The following is a 24,435-nucleotide window of genomic DNA, read 5'->3' as shown; positions in this document are numbered from 1 at the left end:
ATAGACCCACAGCCCTAGACCCACAGCTATAGTCCCACAGCTATAGATCCACAGCTACCACCCCCTCATTATATCTATAGACCCACAGCTACCATCCCCCATTATATCTATAGACCCACAGCTACCATCCCCCATTATATCTATAGACCCACAGCTACCATCCCCCATTATATCTATAGACCCACAGGTACATCCCCCATTATATCTATAGACCCACAGCTACCATCCCCCATTATATCTATAGACCCACAGCTACCATCCCCCATTATATCTATAGACCCACAGCTACCATCCCCCATTATATCTATAGACCCACAGCTACCATCCCCCATTATATCTATAGACCCACAGCTACCATCCCCCCATTATATCTATAGACCCACAGCTACCATCCCCCATTATATCTATAGACCCACAGCTACCATCCCCCATTATATCTATAGACCCACAGCTACCATCCCCCATTATATCTATAGACCCACAGGTACATCCCCCCATTATATCTATAGACCCACAGCTACCATCCCCCATTATATCTATAGACCCACAGCTACCATCCCCCATTATATCTATAGACCCACAGCTACCATCCCCCATTATATCTATAGACCCACAGGTACATCCCCCATTATATCTATAGACCCACAGCTACCATCCCCCTATTATATCTATAGACCCACAGCTACCATCCCCCATTATATCTATAGACCCACAGCTACCATCCCCCAGTACAGATATAGACCCACAGCTACCATCCCCCCATTATATCTATAGACCCACAGCTATAGTCTCTAGGGCTCAGCTGTAGTCTCTAGGGCTCAGCTATAGTATCCAGGGCTCAGATATACTATCCAGGGCTCAGATATAGTCTCCAGGGCTCAGCTATAGTTTCCAGGGCTCAGCTATAGTATCCAGGGCTCAGCTATAGTATCCAGGGCTCAGCTATAGTATCCAGGGCTCAGCTATAGTATCCAGGGCTCAGATATACTATCCAGGGCTCAGCTATAGTCTCCAGGGCTCAGCTATAGTCTCCAGGGATCAGCTATAGTCTCCAGGGCTCAGCTATAGTCTCCAGGGATCAGCTATAGTCTCCAGGGCTCAGCTCGACTCTCCAGAGCTCAGCTCGACTCTCCAGAGCTCAGCTCGACTCTCCAGGGCTCAGCTATAGTCTCCAGGGCTCAGCTATAGTCTCCAGGGCTCAGCTATAGTCTCCAGGGCTCAGCTATAGTATCCAGGGCTCAGCTCGACTCTCCAGGGCTCAGCTATAGTCTCCAGGGCTCAACTATAGTCTCCAGGGCTCAGCTATAGTCTCCAGGGCTCAGCTATAGTCTCCAGGGCTCAGCTATAGTCTCCAGGGCTCAGCTATAGTATCCAGGGCTCAGCTATAGTATCCAGGGCTCAGCTCGACTCTCCAGGGCTCAGCTATAGTCTCCAGGGCTCAGCTATAGTCTCCAGGGCTCAGCTATAGTATCCAGGGCTCAGCTCGACTCTCCAGGGCTCAGCTATAGTCTCCAGGGCTCAGCTATAGTCTCCAGGGCTCAGCTATAGTCTCCAGGGCTCAGCTATAGTCTCCAAGGCTCAGCTATAGTCTCCAGGGCTCAGCTCGACTCTCCAGAGCTCAGCTCGACTCTCCAGAGCTCAGCTATAGTCTCCAGGGCTCAGTTATAGTCTCCAGAGCTCAGCTATAGTCTCCAGGGCTCAGCTATAGTCTCCAGGGCTCAGCTCGACTCTCCAGAGCTCAGCTCGACTCTCCAGAGCTCAGCTATAGTCTCCAGGGCTCAGCTATAGTCTCCAGGGCTCAGCTATAGTCTCCAGGGCTCGACTCTCCAGGGCTCGACTCTCCAGGGCTCAGCTCGACTCTCCAGAGCTCAGCTCGACTCTCCAGAGCTCAGCTATAGTCTCCAGGGCTCAGCTATAGTCTCCAGGGCTCAGCTATAGTCTCCAGAGCTCAGCTATAGTCTCCAGGGCTCAGCTCGACTCTCCAGGACTCAGCTATAGTCTCCAGGGCTCAGCTATAGTCTCCAGGGCTCAGCTATAGTCTCCAGGGCTCAGCTATAGTCTCCAGAGCTCAGCTATAGTCTCCAGGGCTCAGCTCGACTCTCCAGGACTCAGCTATAGTCTCCAGGGCTCAGCTATAGTCTCCAGGACTCAGCTATAGTCTCCAGGGCTCAGCTATAGTCTCCAGGGCTCAGCTCGACTCTCCAGAGCTCAGCTCGACTCTCCAGAGCTCAGCTATAGTCTCCAGGGCTCAGCTATAGTCTCCAGGGCTCAGCTATAGTCTCCAGGGCTCAGCTATAGTCTCCAGGGCTCAGCTATATTATCCAGGGCTCAGCTCGACTCTCCAGGGCTCAGCTATAGTCTCCAGGGCTCAGCTATAGTCTCCAGGGCTCAGCTATAGTCTCCAGGGCTCAGCTATAGTCTCCAGGGCTCAGCTATAGTCTCCAGGGCTCAGCTATAGTATCCAGGGCTCAGCTATAGTATCCAGGGCTCAGCTCGACTCTCCAGGGCTCAGCTATAGTCTCCAGGGCTCAGCTATAGTCTCCAGGGCTCAGCTATAGTCTCCAGGGCTCAGCTATAGTCTCCAGGGCTCAGCTATAGTCTCCAGGGCTCAGCTATAGTCTCCAGGGCTCAGCTATAGTCTCCAGGGCTCAGCTCGACTCTCCAGAGCTCAGCTATAGTATCCAGGGCTCAGCTCGACTCTCCAGAGCTCAGCTATAGTATCCAGGGCTCAGCTCGACTCTCCAGGGCTCAGCTATAGTCTCCAGGGCTCAGCTATAGTCTCCAGGGCTCAGCTATAGTCTCCAGAGCTCAGCTCGACTCTCCAGAGCTCAGCTATAGTCTCCAGGGCTCAGCTATAGTCTCCAGGGCTCAGCTATAGTATCCAGGGCTCAGCTCGACTCTCCAGGGCTCAGCTATAGTCTCCAGGGCTCAGCTATAGTCTCCAGGGCTCAGCTATAGTCTCCAGGGCTCAGCTATAGTCTCCAGGGCTCAGCTCGACTCTCCAGAGCTCAGCTATAGTATCCAGGGCTCAGCTCGACTCTCCAGGGCTCAGCTATAGTCTCCAGGGCTCAGCTATAGTCTCCAGGGCTCAGCTATAGTCTCCAGAGCTCAGCTCGACTCTCCAGAGCTCAGCTATAGTCTCCAGAGCTCAGCTATAGTCTCCAGAGCTCAGCTATAGTCTCCAGGGCTCAGCTATAGTCTCCAGGGCTCAGCTATAGTCTCCAGGGCTCAGCTATAGTCTCCAGGGCTCAGCTATAGTCTCCAGGGCTCAGCTATAGTATCCAGGGCTCAGCTATAGTATCCAGGGCTCAGCTCGACTCTCCAGGGCTCAGCTATAGTCTCCAGGGCTCAGCTATAGTCTCCAGGGCTCAGCTATAGTCTCCAGGGCTCAGCTATAGTATCCAGGGCTCAGCTATAGTATCCAGGGCTCAGCTCGACTCTCCAGGGCTCAGCTATAGTCTCCAGGGCTCAGCTATAGTCTCCAGGGCTCAGCTATAGTCTCCAGGGCTCAGCTATAGTCTCCAGGGCTCAGCTATAGTCTCCAGGGCTCAGCTATAGTCTCCAGGGCTCAGCTCGACTCTCCAGAGCTCAGCTATAGTATCCAGGGCTCAGCTCGACTCTCCAGAGCTCAGCTATAGTATCCAGGGCTCAGCTCGACTCTCCAGGGCTCAGCTATAGTCTCCAGGGCTCAGCTATAGTCTCCAGGGCTCAGCTATAGTCTCCAGAGCTCAGCTCGACTCTCCAGAGCTCAGCTATAGTCTCCAGGGCTCAGCTATAGTCTCCAGGGCTCAGCTATAGTATCCAGGGCTCAGCTCGACTCTCCAGGGCTCAGCTATAGTCTCCAGGGCTCAGCTATAGTCTCCAGGGCTCAGCTATAGTCTCCAGGGCTCAGCTCGACTCTCCAGAGCTCAGCTATAGTATCCAGGGCTCAGCTCGACTCTCCAGGGCTCAGCTATAGTCTCCAGGGCTCAGCTATAGTCTCCAGGGCTCAGCTATAGTCTCCAGAGCTCAGCTCGACTCTCCAGAGCTCAGCTATAGTCTCCAGAGCTCAGCTATAGTCTCCAGAGCTCAGCTATAGTCTCCAGGGCTCAGCTATAGTCTCCAGGGCTCAGCTATAGTCTCCAGGGCTCAGCTATAGTCTCCAGGGCTCAGCTATAGTCTCCAGGGCTCAGCTATAGTATCCAGGGCTCAGCTATAGTATCCAGGGCTCAGCTCGACTCTCCAGGGCTCAGCTATAGTCTCCAGGGCTCAGCTATAGTCTCCAGGGCTCAGCTATAGTATCCAGGGCTCAGCTCGACTCTCCAGGACTCAGCTATAGTCTCCAGGGCTCAGCTATAGTCTCCAGGACTCAGCTATAGTCTCCAGGGCTCAGCTATAGTCTCCAGGGCTCAGCTCGACTCTCCAGAGCTCAGCTCGACTCTCCAGAGCTCAGCTATAGTCTCCAGGGCTCAGCTATAGTCTCCAGGGCTCAGCTATAGTCTCCAGGGCTCAGCTCGACTCTCCAGAGCTTAGCTCGACTCTCCAGAGCTCAGCTATAGTATCCAGGGCTCAGCTCGACTCTCCAGGGCTCAGCTATAGTCTCCAGGGCTCAGCTATAGTCTCCAGGGCTCAGCTATAGTCTCCAGAGCTCAGCTCGACTCTCCAGAGCTCAGCTATAGTCTCCAGAGCTCAGCTATAGTCTCCAGGGCTCAGCTATAGTCTCCAGGGCTCAGCTATAGTATCCAGGGCTCAGCTCGACTCTCCAGGGCTCAGCTATAGTCTCCAGGGCTCAGCTATAGTCTCCAGGGCTCAGCTATAGTCTCCAGGGCTCAGCTATAGTCTCCAGGGCTCAGCTATAGTCTCCAGGGCTCAGCTCGACTCTCCAGAGCTCAGCTATAGTATCCAGGGCTCAGCTCGACTCTCCAGGGCTCAGCTATAGTCTCCAGGCCTCAGCTCGACTCTCCAGAGCTCAGCTCGACTCTCCAGAGCTCAGCTATAGTCTCCAGGGCTCAGCTATAGTCTCCAGGGCTCAGCTATAGTCTCCAGGGCTCAGCTCGACTCTCCAGAGCTCAGCTATAGTCTCCAGGGCTCAGCTATAGTCTCCAGGGCTCAGCTATAGTCTCCAGAGCTCAGCTCGACTCTCCAGAGCTCAGCTATAGTCTCCAGAGCTCAGCTATAGTCTCCAGGGCTCAGCTATAGTCTCCAGGGCTCAGCTATAGTATCCAGGGCTCAGCTCGACTCTCCAGGGCTCAGCTATAGTCTCCAGGGCTCAGCTATAGTCTCCAGGGCTCAGCTATAGTCTCCAGGGCTCAGCTATAGTCTCCAGGGCTCAGCTCGACTCTCCAGAGCTCAGCTATAGTATCCAGGGCTCAGCTCGACTCTCCAGGGCTCAGCTATAGTCTCCAGGGCTCAGCTATAGTCTCCAGGGCTCAGCTATAGTCTCCAGAGCTCAGCTCGACTCTCCAGAGCTCAGCTATAGTCTCCAGAGCTCAGCTATAGTCTCCAGAGCTCAGCTATAGTCTCCAGAGCTCAGCTATAGTCTCCAGAGCTCAGCTATAGTCTCCAGGGCTCAGCTATAGTCTCCAGGGCTCAGCTATAGTCTCCAGGGCTCAGCTATAGTATCCAGGGCTCAGCTCGACTCTCCAGGGCTCAGCTATAGTCTCCAGGGCTCAGCTATAGTCTCCAGGGCTCAGCTATAGTCTCCAGAGCTCAGCTCGACTCTCCAGAGCTCAGCTATAGTCTCCAGAGCTCAGCTATAGTCTCCAGAGCTCAGCTATAGTCTCCAGAGCTCAGCTATAGTCTCCAGAGCTCAGCTATAGTCTCCAGGGCTCAGCTATAGTCTCCAGGGCTCAGCTATAGTCTCCAGAGCTCAGCTCGACTCTCCAGAGCTCAGCTATAGTCTCCAGGGCTCAGCTCGACTCTCCAGGGCTTCTTTCGGCTGTACAGCACATCCCATTCAAGGTCTCCAAGACAGACCATTTATGCTGGGGTTGTAAACGGAAAATAAGCCCTTTCGAAGTTTACCAGTAGACTACCAGAATTTTGGTAAATGAATAATGACCAAAGTTAAATTAGACTCCGGTACCTTTGTTAAATTCTTGTGCAACCCTATTAGGGACTGTGTGAATGAGCCCAAATCAGCCCACAAACCCCCAAAATTCAACTCTATCTCTCTTGACATTCTCACTGACACATCTATAAAACCAGGAGGACCAGAGTGAGGTGTGGCAGTTATTAAAACAGGATATTAATATATAATATTATTATATCCGTGATGAGCATGCAGGTAGGTAGCTGGGTCACAGCTGTGTTTAAACCTGAGTGAACAACAGCTCCACTTTGAATGAAGTTTAAGTTGTTCAGCGTTTTTCTCTCCCCTGACTGCCGACGGCTGCATTTAACCAGAGTGTTATTTTCTCTAAGGTCCAAAATGGCACCCTATTCTCTACATAGTGCTCTACTTCTGACCGGAGCCCTGTGAGACTTAGGGATGCTTCCTCTAGCTCTGACCAGCTCATTACCTCAGTAGCAGGAAACACAATTCACTGAATGACAAAGTCATCAAAGGCCATCTGAAGTCCTCTCTCTCTCTCTCTCTCTCTCTCTCTCTCTCTCTCTCTCTCTCTCTCTCTCTCTCTCTCTCTCTCTCTCTCTCTCTCTCTTAGCTACTGGCAAAATATATATCTCCCTCTCTCTCTCTCTCTCTCTCTCTCTCTCTCTCTCTCTCTCTCTCTCTCTCTCTCTCTCTCTCTCTCTCTCTCTCTCTTAGCTACTGGCAAAATATATATCTCCCTCTCTCTCTCTCTCTCTCTCTCTCTCTCTCTCTCTCTCTCTCTCTCTCTCTCTCTCTCTCTCTCTCTCTCTCTCTCTCTCTCTCTTAGCTACTGGCAAAATATATATCTCTCTCTCTCTCTCTTAGCTACTGGCAAAATATATATCTCCCTCTCTCTCTCTCTCTCTCTCTCTCTCTCTCTCTCTCTCTCTCTCTCTCTCTCTCTCTCTCTCTCTCTCTCTCTCTCTCTCTCTCTCTCTCTCTCTCTCTCTCTCTTAGCTACTGGCAAAATATATATCTCCCTCTCTCTCTCTCTCTCTCTCTCTCTCTCTCTCTCTCTCTCTCTCTCTCTCTCTCTCTCTCTCTCTCTCTCTTAGCTACTGGCAAAATATATCTCCCTCTCTCTCTCTCTCTCTCTCTCTCTCTCTCTCTCTCTCTCTCTCTCTCTCTCTCTCTCTCTTAGCTACTGGCAAAATATATATCTCCTCTCTCTCTCTCTCTCTCTCTCTCTCTCTCTCTCTCTTAGCTACTGGCAAAATATATATCTCCCTTCTCTCTCTCTCTCTCTCTCTCTCTCTCTCTCTCTCTCTTAGCTACTGGCAAAAATATATATATCTCTCTCTCTCTCTCTCTCTCTCTCTCTCTCTCTCTCTCTCTCTCTCTCTCTCTACTGGCAAAATATATATATCTCTTCTCTCTCTCTCTCTCTCTCTCTCTCTCTCTCTCTCTCTCTCTCTCTCTCTCTCTCTCTCTCTCTCTCTCTCTCTCTCTCTCTCTCTCTCTCTCTCTCTCTCTCTCTCTCTCTCTCTCTCTCTCTCTCTCTCTCCCCTCTTCCCCCCTCTCTCTCTCTCTCTCTCTCTCTCTCTCTCTCTCTCTCTCTCTCTCTCTCTCTCTCTCTCTCTCTCTCTCTCTCTCTCTCTCTCTCTCTCTCTCTCTCCCCTCTTCCCCCCCCTCTCTCTCTCTCTCAAGGGGCAAGCGAAATAGATCATAAACAAAATTAAATAAACAATATAAAGAAATTGCTCACTCAGGCAGACATTATCATGAAAATATTCCAGGAAGCCGTCACACTGTTCCCGGTGGTTCCCGGAGGCCGAGCAGGAGCACCACGGACCCACGTTAGACGTTGAGTTATCAAGGTAGTTCGGAGTTATCGTACTGCCTGGAGAGACAATGACAAATACAGTATTAATGAGAAATCTTTAACAGTACAACCATGTCAAGTTACAATTTTTCCTCTAGGGGAGGGGGAGGGAGGGAGATGAAAGGAAAGTAGGCGAGGGGGAGAGGGAGGGAGATGAAGGGAGAGTAGGGGAGGAAGAGGGAGGGAGATGAAGGGAGAGTAGGGGAGGGAGAGAGGGAGGTAGATGAAGGGAGAGTAGGGGAGGGAGATGAAGGGAGAGTAGGGGAGGGAGATGAAGGGAGAGTAGGGGGAGGAAGAGGGAGGGAGATGAAGGGAGAGTAGGGGGGGGGAGAGGGAGGGAGATGAAAGGAAAGTAGGGGAGGGGAAAGGGAGGGAGATGAAGGGAGACTAGGGGAGGGGGAGGGATGTAGATGAAGGGAGAGTAGGGGAGGAAGAGGGAGGGAGATGAAGGGAGAGTAGGGGAGGGGGAGAGGGAGGGAGATGAAGGGATAGTAGGGGAGGGGAGAGGGAGGGAGATGAAGGGAGAGTAGGGGGAGGGAGGGGAGAGGGAGGGAGATGAAAGGAAAGTAGGGGAGGGGAGAGGGAGGGAGATGAAGGGAGACTAGGGGAGGGAGAGGGAGGGAGATGAAGAGAGAGTAGGGGAGGGGAGAGGAGGGAGATGAAAGGAAAGTAGGGGAGGGGGAGAGGGAGGGAGATGAAAGGAAAGTAGGGGAGGGGGAGAGGGAGGGAGATGAAGGGAGAGTAGGGGAGGGAGAGAGCGAGGTAGATGAAGGGAGAGTAGGGGAGGGAGAGGGAGGGAGATGAAGGGAGAGTAGGGGAGGGAGATGAAGGGAGAGTAGGGGAGGAAGAGGGAGGGAGATGAAGGGAGAGTAGGGAAGGGGAGAGGGAGGGAGATGAAGGGAGAGTAGGGGAGGGAGATGAAGGGAGAGTAGGGGAGGAAGATGAAGGAGAGTAGGGGAGGGGAGAGGGAGGGAGATGAAGGGAGAGTAGGGGGAGGGGAGGGGAGAGGGAGATGAAGGGATAGTAGGGGAGGGGAGGGAGGGAGATGAAGGGAGAGTAGGGGAGGGGAGGGGAGAGGGAGGGAGATGAAAGGAAAGTAGGGGAGGGGGAGAGGGAGGGAGATGAAGGGAGACTAGGGGAGGGAGAGGGAGGGAGATGAAGAGAGAGTAGGGGGGGAGAGGAGGGAGATGAAAGGAAAGTAGGGGAGGGGGAGAGGGAGGGAGATGAAAGGAAAGTAGGGGAGGGGGAGAGGGAGGGAGATGAAGGGAGAGTAGGGGAGGGAGAGAGCGAGGTAGATGAAGGAGAGTAGGGGAGGGAGAGGGAGGGAGATGAAGGGAGAGTAGGGGGAGGGAGATGAAGGGAGAGTAGGGGAGGAAGAGGGAGGGAGATGAAGGGAGAGTAGGGAAGGGGAGAGGGAGGGAGATGAAGGGAGAGTAGGGGAGGGAGATGAAGGGAGAGTAGGGGAGGAAGATGAAGGGAGAGTAGGGGGGGGGGAGAGGGAGGGAGATGAAGGGAGAGTAGGGAGGGAGATGAAGGGAGATGAAGGGAGAGTAGGGGAGGGGGAGAGGGAGGGAGATGAAGGGAGAGTAGGGGAGGGGGAGAGGGAGGGAGAGTAGGGAGGGAGAGGGAGGGAGAGTAGGGGAGGGAGAGTAGGGGTGGGGGAGAGGGAGGTAGATGAAGGGAGAGTAAGGGAGGGAGAGGGAGAGAGATGAAGGGAGAGTAGGGGAGGGAGAGGGAGGGAGATGAAGAGAGAGTAGGGGAGGGAGAGGGAGGGAGAGTAGGGGTGGGGGAGAGGGATGTAGATGAAGGGAGAGTAGGGGGAGGGAGAGAGGGAGGGAGATGAAGGGAGAGTAGGGGGGAGAGGGAGGGAGCGTAGGGGAGGGAGATGAAGGGAGATGAAGGGAGAGTAGGGGAGGGAGAGAGGGAGGGAGATGAAAGGAGAGTAGGGGAGGAAGAGAGGGAGGAGAGTAGGGGAGGAAGAGGGGTGGGGGGAGGTAGATGAAGGGAGAGTAGGGGTGGGGGAGAGGGAGGGAGATGAAGGGAGAGTAGGGGAGGGGGGGGGGGAGATGAAGGGAGAGTAGGGGAGGGAGATGAAGGGAGATGAAGGGAGAGTAGGGGAGGGAGAGAGGGAGGGAGATGAAAGGAGAGTAGGGGAGGAAGAGAGGGAGGGAGAGTAGGGGAGGAAGAGGGGGTGGGGGGGGAGGAGGTAGATGAAGGGAGAGTAGGGGTGGGGGAGAGGGAGGGAGATGAAGGGAGAGTAGGGGAGGGAGAGGGGGTGGGGGGAGGAGGTAGATGAAGGGAGAGTAGGGAGGGAGAGAGGGAGGGAGATGAAGGGAGAGTAGGGGAGGGAGAGGGGGTGGGGGAGGAGGTAGATGAAGGGAGAGTAGGGGAGGAAGAGGGAGGGAGATGAAGGGAGAGTAGGGGAGGAAGAGGGAGGGAGATGAAGGGAGAGTAGGGGAGGGGGAGGGAGGGAGAGTAGGGGAGGGAGAGGGGGGGTGGAAGGAGGGAAATGAAGGGAGAGTAGGGGAGGGAGAGGGAGGTAGATGAAGGGAGAGTAGGGGAGGGAGAGGGAGGTAGATGAAGGGAGAGTAGGGGAGGGAGAGGGTGTGGGGAGGGAGAGGGGGGTAGATGAAGGGAGAGTAGGGGAGGGAGATGAAGGGAGAGTAGGGGAGGGAGATGAAGGGAGAGTAGGGGAGGGAGAGGGTGTGGGGAGGGAGAGGGGGGGGTAGATGAAGGGAGAGTAGGGGAGGGAGATGAAGGGAGAGTAGGGGAGGGAGATGAAGGGAGAGTAGGGGAGGGAGATGAAGGAGATGAAGGGAGAGTAGGGGAGGGAGAGGGAGGGAGATGAAGGGAGAGTAGGGGAGGGAGAGGGAGGTAGATGAAGGGAGAGTAGGGGAGGGAGAGGGAGGGAGAGTAGGGGAGGGGAGAGGGAGGGAGATGAAGGGAGAGTAGGGGAGGGAGAGGGAGGGAGAGTAGGGGAGGGAGAGGGAGGGAGATGAAGGGAGAGTAGGGGAGAAAGACAGAGATGTGAGATGAGACATCTATGTTGACTATTAATTTCCAATAGAAAATCCTTCATTTCACACAGTGGTATAAGACGATAACCTTGTCAAGTTCCATGTTTTCAGAATAGCTTGTCGATTGGAGTAGTTTGCTCCCAGACAAATATTAATGAGACATTTTACATACTACTAACAGTCTTAGGGTTAGGGTAAGATGTGCTATAGGGTTAGGGTAAGATGTGCTATAGGGTTAGGGTTAGGGTAAGATGTGCTATAGGGTTAGGGTAAGGGTAAGATGTGCTATAGGGTTAGGGTAAGATGTGCTATAGGGTTAGGGTTAGGGTAAGATGTGCTATAGGGTTAGGGTTAGGGTAAGATGTGCTATAGGGTTAGGGTAAGATGTGCTATAGGGTTAGGGTAAGATGTGCTATAGGGTTAGGGTTAGAGTAAGATGTGCTATAGGGTTAGAGTAAGATGTGCTATAGGGTTAGGGTAAGGGTAAGATGTGCTATAGGGTTAGGGTTAGGGTAAGATGTGTTATAGGGTTAGGGTTAGGATAAGATGTGTTATAGGGTTAGGGTTAGGATAAGATGTGCTATAGGGTTAGGGTTAGGGTAAGATGTGCTATAGGGTTAGGGTAAGATGTGCTATAGGGTTAGGGTTAGGATAAGATGTGTTATAGGGTTAGGATAAGATGTGCTATAGGGTTAGGGTAAGATGTGCTATAGGGTTAGGGTTAGGGTAAGATGTGCTATAGGGTTAGGGTAAGATGTGCTATAGGGTTAGGGTTAGGGTAAGATGTGCTATAGGGTTAGGGTTAGGGTAAGATGTGCTATAGGGTTAGGGTTAGGGTAAGATGTGCTATAGGGTTAGGGTTAGGATAAGATCTGTTATAGGGTTAGGATAAGATGTGCTATAGGGTTAGGGTAAGATGTGCTATAGGGTTAGGGTTAGGATAAGATGTGCTATAGGGTTAGGGTAAGATGTGCTATAGGGTTAGGATAAGATGTGCTATAGGTTTAGGGTTAGGGTAAGATGTGCTATAGGGTTAGGGTTAGGGTAAGATGTGCTATAGGGTTAGGATAAGATGTGCTATAGGGTTAGGGTAAGATGTGCTATAGGGTTAGGGTTAGGGTAAGATGTGCTATAGGGTTAGGGTAAGATGTGCTATAGGGTTAGGGTTAGGGTAAGATGTGCTATAGGGTTAGGGTTAGGGTTAGGGTTAGATGTCCTATAGGGTTAGGGTTAGGGTTAGGGTAAGATGTGCTATAGGGTTAGGGTTAGAGTAAGATGTGCTATAGGGTTAGGGTAAGGGTAAGATGTGCTATAGGGTTAGGGTTAGGGTAAGATGTGTTATAGGGTTAGGGTTAGGATAAGATGTGCTATAGGGTTAGGGTTAGGGTAAGATGTGCTATAGGGTTAGGATAAGATGTGCTATAGGGTTAGGGATAGGGTAAGATGTGCTATAGGGTTAGGGTAAGATGTGCTATAGGGTTAGGGTTAGGGTAAGATGTGCTATAGGGTTAGGGTTAGGATAAGATGTGTTATAGGGTTAGGGTTAGGATAAGATGTGCTATAGGGTTAGGGTAAGATGTGCTATAGGGTTAGGGTTAGGGTAAGATGTGCTATAGGGTTAGGGTTAGGGTAAGATGTGCTATAGGGTTAGGGTTAGGGTAAGATGTGCTATAGGGTTAGGGTTAGGGTAAGATGTGCTATAGGGTTAGGGTTAGGGTAAGATGTGCTATAGGGTTAGGGTTAGGGTAAAATGTGCTATAGGGTTAGGGTAAGATGTGCTATAGGGTTAGGGTTAGGGTAAGATGTGCTATAGGGTTAGGGTAAGATGTGCTATAGGGTTAGGGTAAGATGTGCTATAGGGTTAGGGTTAGATGTGCTATAGGGTTCCAAATGGCACCCTATTCCCAGAGGGTTCTGGTCAAAAGTAGTGAACTACATAGGGAATAGGGTTCTATAAGGTTCTGGCAAATGTAGTGCACTACATAGGGAATAGGGTTCTCTAAGGTTTTGGTCAAAAGTAGGACACTACACAGGGAATAGGGTTCTATAAGGTTTTGGTCAAAAGTAGTGCACTACACAGGGAATAGGGTTCTATAAGGTTCTGGTCAAAAGTAGTGCACTACACAGGGGATAGGGTTCTATAAGGTTCTGGTCAAAAGTAGTGCACTACACAGGGGATAGGGTTCTATAAGGTTTTGGTCAAAAGTAGGACACTACATAGGGAATAGGGTTCTATAAGGTTCTGGTCAAAAGTAGAACACTACATAGGGAATAGGGTTCTATAAGGTTCTAGCAAAAGTAGTGCACTACATAGGGAATAGGGTTCTATAAGGTTTTGGTCAAAGTAGGACACTACATAGGGAATAGGGTTCTATAAAGCTTTGGTCGAAAGTAGTGCACTACATAGGGAATAGGGTTCTATAAGGTTTTGGTCAAAAGTAGGACACTACATAGGGAATAGGGTTCTATATAGTTCTGGTCTGGTCAAAAGTAGTACACTACACAGGGAATAGGGTTCTACAAGTTTCTGGTCTATAAGTAGGATACTACACAGGGAATAGGGTTCTATAAGGTTCTGGTCTATAAGTAGGACACTACACAGGGAATAGGGTTCTATAAGGTTCTGGTCTATAAGTAGGACACTACACAGGGAATAGGGTTCTATAAGGTTCTGGTCTATAAGTAGGACACTACACAGGGAATAGGGTTCTATAAGGTTCTGGTCAAAAGTAGAACCCTACACAGGGAATAGGGATCCATTTAGAAAGCAGGTGTTGTTGTGATCTCTCTGGGCTGTTGAATCGGGGGATGATTGACGCTAGCTTTCGTGATGATGGCCTGGTAGCTAGTAATTGTAGCTTTTCTTCAAATTGCTGCACTTATTAAGGTGCTAAAACTAGGACACAACAACAGTCAACTGCTGTTTGAGATGTCTGGAATGGACCATGACTAGGGCGCTTTCTCTCATTCTTTCATTTATCCTCTCTCTCTCTCTTTCTCTCCCTCTCCCACTGACAGACACAGACTCTCTGTCTCTTCACTCTCTCCCTCTTTCTCTCACAGTTTCTCTCTCTCGGTCTCTCTCCCTCTTTCTCATCTGACAGAACACAGACTCTCTCTCTCAGTCTCTCTCCCTCTTTCTCATCTGACAGAAAACAGTCTCTCTCATCTCTCTTTATTTCTCTCGCTCTCTCTTTCTCTCAGAACATAGTGTGTCTCCTGTCAATTCAATTCAATTCAATTCAAGGGCTTTATTGGCATGGGAAACATATGTTTACATTGCCAAAGCAAGTGAAGTAGACAATAAACAAAAGTGAAATAAAATAATAAAAATGAACAGTAAACATTACACTCACAGAAGTTCCAAAAATTAAAATGTAATATTCTGTCTATATACAGTGTTATAATGATGTGCAAATAGTTAAAGTACAAAAGGGAAAATAAATATGAGTTGTATTTACAATTGTCATGACTTCTTCCGAACTCGATGCCTCCTTGTTCGGGCGGTGCTCGGCGGTCGACGTCGCCGGCCTTCTAGCCATCATTGATCTACGTTTCATTTTCCATTGGTTTTGTCTCGTCTTCCTACACACCTGGTTCCAATCCCATTCATTACCTGTTGTGTATTTAACCCTCTGTTTCCCCTCATGTCCTTGTCAGAGATTGTTTATTGTTATGTTCGTGTTTTATGGATTGGTGCGCGACGGGTTCTTGTACCCACATTAATTTTATTATGGTCGTTAGTTTTGGAGTTTTTGTTTTAAGTTGTTAAAATACTCCCTTTATACCAAGTGTGATTCTCCTGTGCCTGACTTCCCTGCCACCTACACACACGACATGACAACAATGGTGTTTGTTCTTCAGTGGTTGCCCTTTTTCTTGTGGCACCTGAAGGCTCTGTTTACCTCGATTCCTGTGTTGGCGCATCCGGATCCCTCTTTGGCGTTCATAGTGGAGGTGGACGCCTCCGAGGCTGGGATAGGAGCTGTGCTCTCTCAGCGCTTGGGTACGCCACCGAAACTCCGCCCCTGTGCCTTCTTCTCTAAGAAGCTCAGCCCGGCGGAGCGAAACTATGACGTGGGGGACCGGGAGCTGTTGGCTGTCGTTAAAGCTTTGAAGGTGTGGAGACATTGGCTTGAGGGGCTAAACACCCCTTTCTCATTTGGAATGACCACCGCAATCTGGAGTCCGGGAGGCGAGGAGACTGAATCCTCGCCAGGCAAGGTGGGTCATGTTTTTCACCCTTTTTGTGTTTAGCCTCTCTTACAGACCAGGCTCCCAGAACGTGAAGGCAGACGCACTGTCCCGGCTGTATGACACAGAGGAGCTGTCCATGGATCCCACTCGTGTTTGGTAGCACCAGTTGGAGCTGGACGCAGATATTTAGCGGGCGTCACGTGCAGAGCCCACTCCCCCTGAGTGTCCCGCTGGGCGTCTGTACGTTCCATCTGCTGTCCACGACCGACTGATCTATTGGGCTCACATGTCACCCTCCTCTGGTCATCCTGGGATCGGTCGGACGGTACGCTGTCTTAGTGGGAAGTACTGCCCACTTTAGCTAAGGATGTGAGGGTTTATGTTTCCTCCTGCTCTGTGTGCGCCCAGTGCAAGGCTCCTAGACACCTGCCCAGAGGTAAGTTACAACCCTCGTTCAACAATGGCTGTGGTCGCACCTGTCAGTGAATTTTATAACCGATCTTCCACCTTCATCCTGGTCATTGTCCTGCCGTCTTCTTCCTCTGCCGGTCTCCCTACGGCCCTACAGACTGCGGAGGCCCTGTTTACACACGTCTTCTGGCACTACGGGGTGCCTGAGGATATAGTGTCTGATCGGGGTCCCCAATTCACGTTAAGGGTCTGGAAGTTGTTCATGGAACGTCTGGGGGTCTCGGTCGGCCTTACCTCAGGTTTTCACCCGAGAGTAACGGGTAGGTAGAGAGAGTTAATCAGGATGTGGGTAGGTTTCTGAGGTCTTATTGCCAGGACAGGCCGGGGGAGTGGGCGGTGTTCATGCCCTGGGCAGAGATGGCCGGAAGCTGGGTCTGTGGTTTGTGGGGCCAATTAAAGTCCTGAGGAGAGTGAACGAGGTATGTTATAGGTTACAGATTCCCTCCGATTACCGTATTAACCTCTAGTTCCATGTGTCTCTCCTCAGGCCGGTGGCTCCAGGAGGCTGAGATGCGGGAGGTTCCTCCGCCCCTTCTGGATATCGAGGGGGTCCCGGCCTCTCCGTTCGATCCATCCTGGATTCGAGACATCGGTGCGAGGGGCCTTCAATACCTCGTGGACTGGGAGGGGAACGGTCCGGAGGATAGATGCTGGGTTCCGGTGGAGGTTCCGGTGTATTAGATCCTTCCATGCTGCGAGAATTCCACCGTCACCATCCGGATCGCCCTGCGCCTCATCCTCCGGATCGCCCTGCGCCTCATCCTCCGGATCGCCCTGCGCCTCATCCTCCGGATCGCCCTGCGCCTCATCCTCCGGATCGCCCTGCGCCTCATCCTTCGGATCGCCCTGCGCCTCATCATCCAGATCGTCCCAGAGGACGGTGGGTCTATAAATATGAGTTGTATTTACTTCCGAAGTCGATGCCTCCTTGTTCGGGTGGTGCTCGGCGGTCGACGTCACCGGCCTTCTAGCCATCATTGATCTACGTTTCATTTTCCATTGGTTTTGTCTCGTCTTCCTACACAACCCTCTGTTTCCCCTCATGTCCTTGTCAGAGATTGTTTATTGTTATGCTCGTGTTTTATGGATTGGTGCGCGACGGGTTCTTGTTCCTACGCCTGACTTCCCTGCCACCTACACACACGACATGACAACAATGGTGTTTATTCTTCACTAGTTGCCCTTTTCTTGGTCACAAATCTTGCCTGCACACTGTGGTATCTCACACAGTAGATATGGGAGTTGTATTTTCTAATTATTTGTTGATCTGTGTAATCTGAGGGAAATATGTGTCTCTAATATAGTTATACATTTGGCAGGAGGTTAGGAAGGGCAGCTCAGTTTCCACCTCATGTTGTGGGCAGTGTGCACATAGCCTGTCTTCTCTCGAGAGCCAGGTCTGCCAACGGCGGCCTTTCTCAATAGCAAGGCTATGCTCACTGAGTCTGTACATAGTTAGAGCTTTCCTTAACTTTGAGTCAGTCACAGTGGTCAGGTATTCTGCCACTGTGTACTCTCTGTTTAGGGTCAAATAACATTCTAGTTTGCTCTTTTTTGTTAATTCTTTCCAATGTGTCAAGTAATTATCTTTTTGTTTTCTCATGATTTGGTTGGGTCTAATTGTGTTGCTGTCCTGGGGCTCTGTAGGGTGTGTTTGTGTTTGTGAACAGAGCCTCAGGACCAGCTTGCTTAGGGGACTCTTCTCCAGGTTCATTGCTCTGTAGGTGATGGCTTTGTTATGGAAGGTTTGGGAATCGCTTCCTTTTAGGTGATTGTAGAATTTAACGGCTCTTTTTTGGATTTTGATAATTAGTGGGTATCGGCCTAATTCTGCTCTGCATGCATTATTTGGTGTTCTACGTTGTACACAGAGGATATTGTAGCAGAATTCCGCATGCAGAGTCTCAATTTGGTATTTGTCCCATTTAGTGAATTCTTGGTTTGTGAGCGGACCCCAGACCTCACAACCATAAAAGGTAATGGGTTCTATAACTGATTCAAGTATTTTTAGCCAGATCCTAATTCGTATGTCTCTCTGCCTCTCTCCCTTTCGCTTTCAATTCAATTCACTTTATTGGCTTAACAATGTACATATTGCCAAAGCGTACCTTGGAGATGAAGTGACTAATTTACAATATTTAAATAATTTAAATAATAATCAATAATGTCAATAGGACAATCAGTAGCAACAATAATCAATCACTGAACAATAACAATAAGCATACAGTAGAGGACATGTGCAGGTTGGTCGGTCTGTCAGACACTGTCCCTCATCTTATGGCAGGCAGCAATGTAGTGGTCTGCCAACCCACAGCTCTCTGCGTCCTCCCCCAACAGGACGGGTAGCCTATCCTCATCAGAGAGGTCTTTGAAACCTCTAAGGGTTTAACATTTGGGGAAATGGCACTCATTGTTTTATATATTTTTGACATTTTGTCAGGAAATGCAGCTCCGTCTCAGGTTCTGCTGTTGTGCAGTGGTTGCACAGCCTTTCCTCTACAGGGAGCCAGGTTCTGCTGTTGTGCAGTGGTTGCACAGCCTTTCCTCTACAGGGAGCCAGGTTCTGCTGTTGTGCAGTGGTTGCACAGCCTTTCCTCTACAGGGAGCCAGGTTCTGCTGTTGTGCAGTGGTTGAACAGCCTTTCCTCTACAGGGAGCCAGGTTCTGCTGTTGTGCAGTGGTTGCACAGCCTTTCCTCTACAGGGAGCCAGGTTTTCCTGCGTCTACCCTTCTCAATGGCAAGGCTGTGCTCACTGAGCTTGTATGTTGTCAAATACTTTGCCGAGGTGTACGGTGAATTTAGGGCCAGATAGCACTGCATTTTGCTTGTGCTTGTGTGTCCCAATAGGTAATGTAGTTTAGTTTTGACTGTTGTTGTAACTTGTTTTCTGATTGATTGGATGTTCTGGTCCTGAGGCTTCAGTGCCATCGTGATTGATGAGGTTAAGAAACAAATATTTAAAGTGGGCTTTTTTCCAGAAACAGTCTTTCTTTAGCCAGCAGGAAGTAGATTGTGCAGTCAACCTTTCTACCTGTGTTTAACCTCTTTAACCCGTGGATGCACTTTAATCAAAGCTCCCTTTGTTTTATCACAGGAGACAGTTGTATGACAAATCACTGTATTATTTACCAAAAGGTTGGCTGGACCTCTTTAAAGTCACGTAGATAACATCATTACACTCTTTTTGTTTACAAAGCCCTGCTCCAAGACCTTCCCGATTTACATTAATTCACTGTTAAGATTTAAAATGACAAGTTATCAAACCTGTTCACAAAGTTAACTATTCAGACTCCTTTGGTAAGTAAGCCTTTAGTTGTCTTGCTCCTCTCTTGGAATGATCTCCACAATACATTGAGAATAGATGCATTCATATCCCTGGGGGCATCTACAGCTGCAATCATATCCCTGGGGGCATCTACAGCTGCATTCATATCCCTGGGGGCATCTACAGCTGCATTCATATCCCTGGGGGCATCTACAGCTGCATTCGTATCCCTGGGGGCATCTACAGCTGCATTCATATCCCTGGGGGCATCTACAGCTGCATTCATATCCCTGGGGGCATCTACAGCCGCATTCGTGTCCCTGGGGGCATCTACAGCCGCATTTGTGTCCCTGGGGGCATCTACAGCTGCATTCATATCCTTGGGGGCATCTACAGCTGCATTCATATCCCTGGGGGCATCTACAGCTGCATTCATATCCCTGGGGGCATCTACAGCTACATTCGTATCCCTGGGGGCATCTACAGATGCATTCATATCCCTGGGGGCATCTACAGCTGCATTCATATCCATGTGGGCATCTACAGCTGCATTCATATCCCTGGGGGCATCTACAGCTGCATTCATATCCCTGGGGGCATCTACAGCTGCATTCATATCCCTGGGGGCATCTACAGCTGCATTCATATCCCTGGGGGCATCTACATTAGATGTCAACCGTCTTCAGAACGTTGTTTCAGGCTTCTACTATAAAGGATGGGAGCTATTTGAGTCAGTGGTCTGGCAGAGTGCCTTGGCAGAGTGCCTTGGCAGAGTGCCTTGGCAGAGTGCCTTGGCAGAGTGCCTTGGCAGAGTGCCTTGGCAGAGTGCCTTGGGCTTGTAATGCGCTGTCACAAGCCCAAGCTCTCGTTCCATTGATTTTCTACAGACAATGTAATTCTCCGGTTGGAACATTAATGAAAATGTATGATAAAAACATACTAAAGATTGATTCTATACTTAGTTTGACAAGTTTCTATGACCTGTGGTATAACATTTGGACTTTTTGTCCGACGTTCGGACGCATTATTTGTAACTTATTATGTACATAATGTTTCTGCCACCGTATCTTAGGGCAAAAAAGAGCTTCTGGATATCAGGACAGCGATCACTCACCTCTGATTAGACAAAGAGCTTCTGGATATCAGGACAGAGATCACTCACCTCGGATTAGACAAAGAGCTTCTGGACATCAGGACAGCGATCACTCACCTCTGATTAGACAAAGAGTTTCTGGACATCAGGACAGCGATCACTCACCTCGGATTAGACAAAGAGCTTCTGGATATCAGGACAGCGATCACTCACCTCGGATTAGACAAAGAGCTTCTGGATATCAGGACAGCGATCACTCACCTCGATTAGACAAAGAGCTTCTGACAAAGAGCTTCTGGATTAGACAAAGAGCTTCTGGATATCAGGACAGCGATCACTCACCTCGGATTAGACAAAGAGCTTCTGGATATCAGGACAGCGATCACTCACCTCTGATTAGACAAAGAGCTTCTGGACATCAGGACAGCGATCACTCACCTCTGATTAGACAAAGAGCTTCTGGACATCAGGACAGCGATCACTCACCTCTGATTAGACAAAGAGCTTCTGGATATCAGGACAGCGATCACTCACCTCGGATTAGACAAAGAGCTTCTGGATATCAGGACAGCGATTACTCACCTCTGATTAGACAAAGAGCTTCTGGATATCAGGACAGCGATTACTCACCTCTGATTAGACAAAGAGCTTCTGGATATCAGGACAGCGATCACTCACCTCGGATTAGACAAAGAGCTTCTGGATATCAGGACAGCGATCACTCACCTCGGATTAGACAAAGAGCTTCTGGATATCAGGACAGCGATCACTCACCTCGGATTAGACAAAGAGCTTCTGGATATCAGGACAGCGATCACTCACCTCGGATTAGACAAAGAGCTTCTGGATATCAGGACAGCGATCACTCACCTCTGATTAGACAAAGAGCTTCTGGATATCAGGACAGCGATCACTCACCTCTGATTAGACAAAGAGCTTTTGGACATCAGGACAGCGATCACTCACCTCGGATTAGACAAAGAGCTTCTGGATATCAGGACAGCGATCACTCACCTCGGATTAGACAAAGAGCTTCTGGACATCAGGACAGCGATCACTCACCTCGGATTAGACAAAGAGCTTCTGGATATCAGGACAGCGATCACTCACCTCTGATTAGACAAAGAGCTTCTGGATATCAGGACAGCGATCACTCACCTCTGATTAGACAAAGAGCTTCTGGATATCAGGACAGCGATCACTCACCTCGGATTAGACAAAGAGCTTCTGGATATCAGGACAGAGATCACTCACCTCTGATTAGACAAAGAGCTTCTGGATATCAGGACAGCGATCACTCACCTCTGATTAGACAAAGAGCTTCTGGATATCAGGACAGCGATCACTCACCTCTGATTAGACAAAGAGCTTCTGGATATCAGGACAGAGATCACTCACCTCTGATTAGACAAAGAGCTTCTGGATATCAGGACAGCGATCACTCACCTCTGATTAGACAAAGAGCTTCTGGACATCAGGACAGCGATCACTCACCTCTGATTAGACAAAGAGCTTCTGGATATCAGGACAGCGATCACTCACCTCTGATTAGACAAAGAGCTTCTGGATATCAGGACAGCGATCACTCACCTCTGATTAGACAAAGAGCTTCTGGACATCAGGACAGCGATCACTCACCTCGGATTAGACAAAGAGCTTCTGGATATCAGGACAGCGATCACTCACCTCTGATTAGACAAAGAGCTTCTGGATATCAGGACAGCGATCACTCACCTCTGATTAGACAAAGAGCTTCTGGACATCAGGACAGCGATCACTCACCTCTGATTAGACAAAGAGCTTCTGGATATCAGGACAGCGATCACTCACCTCGGATTAGACAAAGAGCTTCTGGATATCAGGACAGCGATCACTCACCTCTGATTAGACAAAGAGCTTCTGGACATCAGGACAGCGATCACTCACCTCTGATTAGACAAAGAGCTTCTGGACATCAGGACAGCGATCACTCACCTCTGATTAGACAAAGAGCTTCTGGATATCAGGACAGCGATCACTCACCTCTGATTAGACAAAGAGCTTCTGGATATCAGGACAGCGATCACTCACCTCGGATTAGACAAAGAGCTTCTGGATATCAGGACAGCGATCACTCACCTCGGATTAGACAAAGAGCTTCTGGATATCAGGACAGCGATCACTCACCTCTGATTAGACAAAGAGCTTCTGGATATCAGGACAGCGATCACTCACCTCTGATTAGACAAAGAGCTTCTGGATATCAGGACAGCGATCACTCACCTCTGATTAGACAAAGAGCTTCTGGATATCAGGACAGAGATCACTCACCTCTGATTAGACAAAGAGCTTCTGGATATCAGGACAGCGATCACTCACCTCTGATTAGACAAAGAGCTTCTGGACATCAGGACAGCGATCACTCACCTCTGATTAGACAAAGAGCTTCTGGATATCAGGACAGAGATCACTCACCTCTGATTAGACAAAGAGCTTCTGGATATCAGGACAGCGATCACTCACCTCTGATTAGACAAAGAGCTTCTGGACATCAGGACAGCGATCACTCACCTCGGATTAGACAAAGAGCTTCTGGACATCAGGACAGCGATCACTCACCTCGGATTAGACAAAGAGCTTCTGGATATCAGGACAGCGATCACTCACCTCGGATTAGACAAAGAGCTTCTGGATATCAGGACAGCGATCACTCACCTCGGATTAGACAAAGAGCTTCTGGATATCAGGACAGCGATCACTCACCTCGGATTAGACAAAGAGCTTCTGGATATCAGGACAGCGATCACTCACCTCGGATTAGACAAAGAGCTTCTGGATATCAGGACAGCGATCACTCACCTCGGATTAGACAAAGATATTTTTCTTCAAAAATGTTCTTCAGACACCCGACAACGCCGAAATCCCCGTCATTGGCAAGAGAAAGAGGACACAGGGCGGGCTGCCTCGTAAGGATCCGCCGACAGGGAAATCTGCCCTTACCATCAATATTACTTGCCAACGTACAATCATTGAAAATAAATTAGACGAAGTACGAAGTGCCCCCCCCCCCCCACGGTGCCCCATGAGGCCAGTGTGTTAGGACTACTTTACCCATGAAGCCAGTGTGTTAGGACTACTTTACCCATGAAGCCAGTGTGTTAGGACTACTTTACCCATGAAGCCAGTGTGTTAGGACTACTTTACCCATGAGGCCAGTGTGTTAGGACTACTTTACCCATGAAGCCAGTGTGTTAGGTCTACTTTACCCATGAGGCCAGTGTGTTATGTCTACTTTACCCATGAAGCCAGTGTGTTAGGACTACTTACCCAATGAAGCCAGTGTGTTAGGTCTACTTTACCCATGAAGCCAGTGTGTTATGTCTACTTTACCCATGAAGCCAGTGTGTTAGGACTACTTTACCCATGAGGCCAGTGTAGGACAGGAGGCAGGCTGCGTAGTTGTCCTGTTTGCAGCCGCTGGCAAAGTGTTCTGAGGGCTGACAGTCGTACTGGAACTGGGCCCAGCGGGACCTGGGTGGGGGACACAAGACAACAACCATCATTCTCTATCTCCCCTTCCTCCCCTGTCTCCTCTGTCCTCTGTCCATTCCCTGTCTCCCCTTCCTCCTCTGACTGCCAGTCTGACAGGAGTAAGATAAAAGTTTAAGGGACTGAGACTGGGTATCTACTGGGCTGATGTATGGAACAGTACTGAGATGAGCCATAGCAAGGATCATTTGTTTGATTTAGAATTTGGCCTCACTGCTATTATCATGACAGAAACACATTGAATAACATATTCATCTCTAAACAGATGGACATAGTGTGTAGCTGTTACATGCGCCTCTGGGAAGAGGTAACGCAACTCCCTGCTACAACTCAACTTCCCGTGGAGGTAGAGAGGTATGTGACTGTAGGTGGAGGTAAGTGACTGTAGGTGGAGGTATAGAGGTATGTGACTGTAGGTGGAGGTAAAGAGGTATGTGACTGTAGGTGGAGGTATGTGACTGTAGGTGGAGGTATAGAGGTATGTGACTGTAGGTGGAGGTAAAGAGGTATGTGACTGTAGGTGGAGGTATGTGACTGTAGGTGGAGGTAAAGAGGTATGGGACTGTAAGTGGAGGTATGGGACTGTAGGTGGAGGTATAGAGGTATGGGACTGTAGGTGGAGGTATAGAGGTATGGGACTGTAGGTGGAGGTATAGAGGTATGGGACTGTAGGTGGAGGTATGTGACTGTAGGTGGAGGTAAAGAGGTATGGGACTGTAGGTGGAGGTATAGAGGTATGTGACTGTAGGTGGAGGTAAAGAGGTATGTGACTGTAGGTGGAGGTATAGAGGTATGTGACTGTAGGTGGAGGTATGTGACTGTAGGTGGAGGTATAGAGGTATGGGACTGTAGGTGGAGGTATGTGACTGTAGGTGGAGGTAAAGAGGTATGTGACTGTAGGTGGAGGTATGTGACTGTAGGTGGAGGTAGAGAGGTATGTGACTGTAGGTGGAGGTATGTGACTGTAGG

General features: G+C 49.8%; 1 protein-coding gene across 1 annotated transcript in view; it reads right to left on the bottom strand.

The window, feature by feature from the left end:
- gfra4a (GDNF family receptor alpha 4a) overlaps nucleotides 1-24,435 on the bottom strand; it is a 395,952-nt gene that overhangs the window by 21,969 nt on the left and 349,548 nt on the right. Inside the window, exons 6-7 of the mRNA XM_046364670.1 lie at nucleotides 23,339-23,448; nucleotides 7,779-7,913 (exon numbers count right to left, since the gene is read on the bottom strand). Coding sequence (XP_046220626.1) covers nucleotides 7,779-7,913; nucleotides 23,339-23,448 — 245 coding nt within the window. The remainder of the gene's footprint in view (nucleotides 1-7,778; nucleotides 7,914-23,338; nucleotides 23,449-24,435) is intronic.

The sequence above is a fragment of the Oncorhynchus gorbuscha genome, linkage group LG10 (assembly GCF_021184085.1).
Source record: "Oncorhynchus gorbuscha isolate QuinsamMale2020 ecotype Even-year linkage group LG10, OgorEven_v1.0, whole genome shotgun sequence".
NCBI classification, from domain to species: Eukaryota; Metazoa; Chordata; class Actinopteri; order Salmoniformes; family Salmonidae; genus Oncorhynchus; species Oncorhynchus gorbuscha.
This window is presented reverse-complemented; position numbering and strand designations above follow the sequence as displayed.